General features: G+C 39.8%; 1 protein-coding gene across 1 annotated transcript; it reads left to right on the top strand.

Moving 5' to 3' along the window:
* Positions 1 to 525: 525 nt before the first annotated feature.
* On the top strand, positions 526 to 2,810 carry gemin7 (gem (nuclear organelle) associated protein 7). The gene is made up of 2 exons (XM_072391726.1): positions 526 to 591; positions 1,661 to 2,810. The coding sequence occupies exon 2, from the start codon at positions 1,680 to 1,682 to the stop codon at positions 2,064 to 2,066; it is 387 nt and encodes a 128-aa protein (XP_072247827.1). The 5' UTR covers positions 526 to 591; positions 1,661 to 1,679; the 3' UTR covers positions 2,067 to 2,810.
* Positions 2,811 to 7,313: the final 4,503 nt, after the last annotated feature.

The raw sequence follows: 7,313 nt of genomic DNA, 5'->3' as shown, positions 1-7,313 counted from the left end.
CACGTATTCAATTTCAATCATGTGCTTGTGTTGTGAGAATAGCTATCCAGACTTTAACCACACTGTGACGTGCAGGGCGTGAACAGTCTTACAACATTTTTGGCACTTTGTCTTGTTGTCTGTGTGGCCCTGTGATGGACTGGCGACCCTGAACAGCTGTACTGCTGGGGTAGGCTCCAGCTTTTTTTTGTCTTTTTTGTTTACTGTACATAATCATGTGATTACTGGAAGAAAACGAGGGATTACTATCACCACTAGGCTATGGCTAATGGAAGGAGGTGAGGATTTGATGTGGCTAAAGGGACAAAAAATGTTCAGACAGTGAATGATACAGACCCTGTACACATTGCATTTTTTAAATTCCTTTAAATAATAAATTCCTTTTTAATTTTGATGTGTATTGAAAATAATAGAATAATTATGAAAATTAAGTTGAACACCAGTTAGTTTTGGAGGAAATGATGTACTCGTACTCCCGCTCAATAAAGGGCGGTAATGCGCCTTTAGTCGACGGTGTAAATCCGACGAAGAAGAAATTGAACATCCTGCTTGGATGCTACAGCTAATGCTGCTAACTAGAGGAAGCTGTCAGTAAGTGTAAAATTATTCAGGTTTTGATAAATGTTCATCTTTGACTGAACTCTTGCACCGTATTCACGTTCGATGGCACGTAGAATGGATGTTTTTTGCGATAATATCGTTTAGAAAGTTGACCGTTTTATGAGTTATCCTACCAAAACAACAGCGCCAAGTAGTTCACTTTTTAAGTGAAGTTGCCAAACTCTAAGAAGGGAATGAGCGACTTTTTTTTTTTTGCTTGTAAACAAAAATATTTGGTTTGCTTTTTTGGGAGATGTCAGATCAGATACGGAGTAGATGAAGCTCTGGATACATCAGATCTTTTGGGGGTGTAGGAATAATCCTAATGTAGTCGGATTTTGAGATTGATATTTGTCATGCATCTGTCATCTGGTTTTTAAACTACCGTAATCCAGAGGTTTAGATATGGTGGGATATTTTGGATTTGCTTGTACTGTTTAAAAAGACCCAAAGATGCTTCCTGTGAATGTGTAGGTCTTTTGAAATCATGATGTTCCAAATTATTATTATTTTTTTTTTCCGATGCTTGGCTGGATTGATATTTGTCAAATTTGGAGTCCAGAACATGTGGCTCATTCTTTTCGTGAGAGGTACATACCAAAGTAACATCCACATGAACCAAGGTTTCCAAGCAGAACCTTTCATTGCACACAGATGGTAAATGTTTTACACTTCTGGTGTAAGTGGTTTCAGTCCTTCGGCCGACTGAAAGACCTCACTTGATTGAGACTCAGAACATAATGATGTAGCTTGTACACTTACAGTTATTATCGCAGGGCTCCATCTTGTAATGGCCGACTGGAAATTAGCAATGATTAAATGTCCTTGTTAAGTTTGACTTTTTAGGAGCCTCTTCTCAGTGAGTGGACAGTTGATTCTCTTGAGATTTGAATAGATTTTTGACTGAAATCATTTGAATGTCATTAATCAATTCATTTTTACTTTGTGATTTAAATCTCTTCCTCATCTATGTGAATATACACCAAAACCTTTTTTTAATTTATTTTTTTGTTCTTACAGCAGATTCTACCCTGCCCTGATGATTGTTTTCCTTCCTCAGGCGTTGACAGAAACACAACATGGCCACTCCGGTGTCTGTGCTCCGCCTGCCCAAAGGACCCGACCCCAATAGCCGTGGATTTGACCCAAAGTCTCCCCGCTTCATTGCTCTCTGCCGTACGTCGATTCCCACTTCGGCTGCGTCAGACTTGGACGCCGAGCAGCTGCAGAGGGAGCAGCATGCGAGATCTGTGCTGAGAGAGCGCTTCCTCCGCTGTCTGCTCGCCATGACCAACAAGAAGGTTCAGTTTCACATGCACGAAAGGGTGAAGGTCGAAGCCACGTTTGGGGCGTCAGACATCGACGTGTTGAACTTTCAGGTGTCGGACCTGCACACTCCCATCGGCGTGCAGAAACAGGCGCTGATCAGGTGTCAGGATGTGATTTCATTCGCTTTTGATGTGTGAACACTTCAGTCTGTTTAAACGGGCATTTTCAAGCACTCTGGAGTTTTGTTTGTTTTCACACTGTATGATAATTTAGCTCATTGGATTATATTAATGCGTGTGACTTCATCCAAAGATCCAACAGTGACGAGCAGTCCCACCTGTTCAGCACTAGAGGGAGCCGCATGCCTTCGTTTACAGAGAGACGTTAAAGCCTGATGTGCTTGTTAAGGTTTGCTCAAGGGTTGGATGATGTGGAGAGTTGCATATCAGAAGATTTTTGTTCCGTCTTGACCAATATATTGACATCATATATTCCTGAAAACCGCTCATGCTTTCAGCGCGTTCACCCATAAGTACGTCTTGAGAAACATCTGAGCAGGTGGAGTCATTTACTGCTTATAGGTTTCATCCTGAACAATTTGCCAAGAAGTTGAGGAAAATAGTGATAAGGCAGCTCTTCAGATCAGTTTGTCTGGTTATTAATTTTACCCGACATCCAGGCTAGTATCAAATTTATCAATATGTCTGCTATGGCTTGCCTTCAAAGGGTAAATCATCAAACTATTTGTCTCCTTTCTTGATGCGTAAAATAGAACATATTATTGTCCTGAGACTCAAGTTGTGGAGAATTTCCCCACAAATATTTCTGTAATTAAGCCAGGACGAAAACTGTAGTTGCAGTGCACTTATGATTCGTATTTGATCGTCTGTTTTGTACTCTGGAAATATTATTAAGGTTTTGTTACAGTAGAATCACTTTTTTTTTTCTTTTCTTTTTCATAATAAAACATCAAATCAAATCTCTGTTAAATACTGTTTTATTAATGTTGTTTAAGACAAAAAGCCTAAACGCCGCCACTCCAGCAATGCATTATCTATGCATTACTTCTGATGTGGTTGACGTTTAAACAGTCAACGATTCGCTGAGACATTTCATCAACAACTCTTTTGATATCTGCCGTTTAAATCCCGTTTTCTGGGACGATACCAAAACTTTTATGGTTTCAAGTTCACGGAAAATGTTCTAACCTTTCAACCATTTATCAAACCACTGGACGGTTATCGATGACAAATACTTTGCCCTTCGGGAGCCAGTTTCATTTTGTTTTATCAAGCTATTATCAAAAGATTGACAAAGTAAATAGCCTACAGATAAATCATTGTAAAGTGCCTTTAATTGGCGTCCTGTTCCAGCAAATAGCATCATATTGTAATTAAGTTGTTGCACATTGCATTAATAGGGCAACTCTTATAGTCACTAGACTGATATAAATACTCTAATTGTATTTTTTATTAATCTTTCATTAACTTTTAAATACTTTTTTTTCTGAATGAAAGCCTTGTAAAGGAAGGGAAATGTCTCTTAACTAATATTTGGAACTTTATGGTTTAATGATTTTTTTTTTTTTTTTTTTTAAGGAGGGGTCCATAGGATCCTTTTTTGATCTTTCTGTCCATGTTTAAGTTTTTTTTTTATTTATTTTTTAACCCACCTTCTTTCTGTATCACTATGCAGTTCATGTTTTTGTAGCAGCGTCACATCTCTGGGTTGTTACTTTCTGTCTCTTTGCGTTTCTGTTGCTTCATTTTTGTTCATTTGGTTTACTTCTCAACAAGGAAATGCAACTTAAATCGCATTCTGGGGGCTGAAATGGTAAAACAAACAAAAAAAACAAAGCACCAGTTGTCGATTAAAGACATTTATGGAGTGGGACATAAATTCAAATCAAGAATAAAGGTGCATCGGGTGGACGTCAGATTATCTTCTCTGTATGTTTCGCAAAGACCAAATGCGACAGCATCGAAAACACGAGTGATTTAAAGAAGAACGGGATTCATCATTGTTTAGCACCAGCCCCATTGTTTGGAGACAGAGGAGGAGGAGGGGGGGGGGCATCGATACTATTTAATCTTCTTAAAAGGTGTGTTTTGCGAGTTCCCAATAAGTCATTTTATTTGAGTGCCATTAGGCGGTCGTGTTGCGCCTGTGTCTCTTTTTTGTACCTGAATTATCTGACCACTCAGTGGAGACAGTCATCAGCGAGGCAGTGACTCATTGCCCCCCACCCCCCCCCCCACCCCCCCTTTCTGCCTCTCGCTCTTACCCTCCCTACTCCGAAATATGACTTAAAGCTCGCGTGACGTCATCGAGCCCGTGTGATTCAATCAGGAAGCCCTCAAGGACAACCAATGTTAATTTCATATACACAGAAGGCATGCTGTATGTGAGCAGCAGCCCTGAACCCCCTCAGTCCTCACTCGAACCTTTGTGATGACTGTTCCTAATGACTCCAGGAATGCACACACACGCCGTGTATACATGATGTGCGTTTATGTTTCCTGTTGCTTCGTGTATTAGTCGAAACGGTCGAGCTGTTTACATTCTACTGCCCGACATTGTATAAGGAAGTTTAATTAGCTCTAAAATGCTGCTACTTCCTTCTTGTTGACAAATGTCAGTAATGTTAAAAGATAATAACATTAGAAAAATAAATACTTTGACTTTGGCCCTTTTAATGTAAGAGAGTAATAATTACTATTCAACTTCCAAAGGGAAGTCCTCAGTGTCAGACAAGCTTTGCACCTTTATATATGACATCAGTTAAAAAAACTGTGGTACTGTGTAAAACGTTGTGAACAATGCAAATATATATGTTAACATTTCATTCTTAATAGAATAAATATATGAAATATTGAAAGTGAAACTTTTCATGAAAAATATTACCTTATCTTGACTTTGATGGCAGCAAAATGTCATAAAGTATCACAAATTGTTTGGCATCCCCTCCTCTTTTAACAACAGTTTGTGAACATCTGGGAACTGAGGAGACCAGCTGCTGGACCTTTGGGAGAGAAATGTTGTCCCAGTCTTGTCTGACAAAGAATTTTTCGCTGCTCAACTGTATCTTCTCTGTTGTATTTTGTGTTTCACATTTGCACCAAAGATGTTTCACTTTTGAAAGGCTTCGACTGCAGACCCTCTACGATGAAGCCAGGCTGTTGTAACAGATGTAGTATGTGGCTCTAAAACCTGGATATATCTTTCAGCACTATCTGTTTTTAATGCAGTTATGACTGAGGGCCCAGAGATCACAGGTAACTAAGACTGATTTTTAGCTGTGCCCCTTGCACACAGAGATATCTTCAGATTCTCCCGTTGTGTATTGTAGAACATGGACCATTCAAAGCCTTCATATTGCATTGAGGTGCGTTATTTTGAAATCTGAAAACAGTTTTTTTTTTTTTTTGCAGATTGCTGAACCATCTGCCCATCTTCACTTCTGAGACTCTGCCTCTCTAAGGTGCTCTTTTTATAAATAGTCCTGTTACTGACATGTTGCTAGTTAACCTTATTAGCTGCAACATGTACCTCCAGCGGACTCTCTTTTAGTACCATATACTTTTCCAGCCTTTTGTAGCCAAAGTGAGACTTTATGAGACTTGTCAAAAGTCAAAATGAGTAAAAATGACTCGTTTTCATAATCAGACAGTTTTTTGAGTCCATCCATCCATTTTCTATACCCGCTTAATCCGTCGGTTGGGTCGCAGGGGGGCTGGAGCCTATCCCAGTGGCCATCGGGCGAGAGGCGGGGTGCACCCTGGACAGGTTGCCAGTCCATCACAGAGACAAACGAGACAAACAACCACACACACACACTCCTAAGGACTGTGCAATAACCAAAAAGCAACCACAAAGAGGCTGCATAGAAGCCAGCCACAACCACGTACCCGCAACATGTAAGGCAAGTCTTTAAGAGTTTTAAAGATTAATGTTAATGCTATCAACACGTATGACCTGACAGTTATCAGGTGTCCTGCTGGTATAACACACACAGCAATATTTTATTATATCATGTATGTCAGTGGGGTTTGTTAAGGATAATTGTGGATAAGATCAGTCTGTTATGGGGGATGTACTACGCTATAAAGTATTGGGTGATTGTTAAACACTTTAATGTGTCTAGTGTCTTGGTCCACCTGCCTCACAAAAGTACAAAACCGGCATGCAAACAGTGAGGGGGTATATCCAGTTTTAAAGACAATTAACAAAAATAGTTTCCTCTGAAGAACTCAAGATGAATTGGTGTTCAGTCATTTGCTGCAGTGCACGGGGACACACTGTCTCAATGTTATCTTCTCTTACTGTTTGTCTTTCCTGACAGTCTGCTTCTCCCTGATTTCAGTGGAAAAACATTCCTGCCTTCTAGTATAAGTGTGTGTGTGTGTGTGTGTGTGTGTGTGTGTGTGTGTGTGCTGTTGTATCAGTGCGTCAGTCATGATGGTACAAGGAATCTGCCCTGTGTAACGCCAACAGGAAGCACATTCCGCTCCTTCCTGTTTGTCGTTCTCTCAGTTCCTGGCCAGTGTCTGATAACTGACAAAACCACTTAATCACCCTTTTGCCCAAAACTCCTGCCAGCAGACAAAAATAATAGGCCAGTGACCTCATGAGAGTATTTTTAGTGTGTTTCATTATAGCAGTAGAGGAGATGATGATTCACATGATGGCATTTGTTGATTTATTGAAACAGGCATCGGCTCAGGTCTCATATGATCAAACACCTGCTTATACACAGGATGACTTATTAACAAACCTGCCTCTGAGCTATGACACTGAGAGCAGAAGAAGGCTGCATGTGTTAAAGAACACGAGCAACGATTCGGGGAATTCACACAGCCAGCTGATGACTCAGTGAAACTACATCTTGTCCCTCTGTGCTTGCTCATTGACTCTGTATGGTTGCCTAGTGATAATTCATTTTAGTTCCAACTTCACAGTGTAGACTTCTGCTTATTTTCCGCTCTCTTTTGGGTTTTGTTCATTTGCTCAGTCTCAGTTCATTTGTCATTATTAACATTAATAACTACTGACTTCAGAATACTCTAAATAACTAAATAAGAATTAAATGTGGAGTATTAAATGCATGAAGGGGCGTTTTTCGGAACTTAAAGTCCCACTGCCATAGCACGTGTCATTTGCCACATATGATAGTGGGCAATATAAAAACTCTTGCAAGGAGATTGCACCCATTCGATATGTGGGACATCAAAATCTGAAATGTATTCTTTAATGAAGCAATTTTAAAAGCCGGTTGATAAAAAGGTCGACAAAATGATAAAAAGCCTAACAAAGTTGACAACTTGTGTCACACGTTGCATGATGATCCAAGAAATAACCCTGTGGATCATTTGTTCTTGTCTATTTATACTGACAGCAACTGTGTCTGAGAACACAAATTGGCATCAGTGACTGTAAAATGGTGA

Source organism: Leuresthes tenuis, unplaced genomic scaffold (genome assembly GCF_036924035.1).
Source record: "Leuresthes tenuis unplaced genomic scaffold, fLeuTen1.0.hap1 SCAF_9, whole genome shotgun sequence".
Taxonomy (NCBI): domain Eukaryota; kingdom Metazoa; phylum Chordata; class Actinopteri; order Atheriniformes; family Atherinopsidae; genus Leuresthes; species Leuresthes tenuis.
This window is presented reverse-complemented; position numbering and strand designations above follow the sequence as displayed.

Bases quoted from the DNA above. Each gene is read 5' to 3' on its own strand.
- gemin7 (XM_072391726.1), top strand. From the start codon at position 1,680: ATGGCCACTCCGGTGTCTGTGCTCCGCCTGCCCAAAGGACCCGACCCC.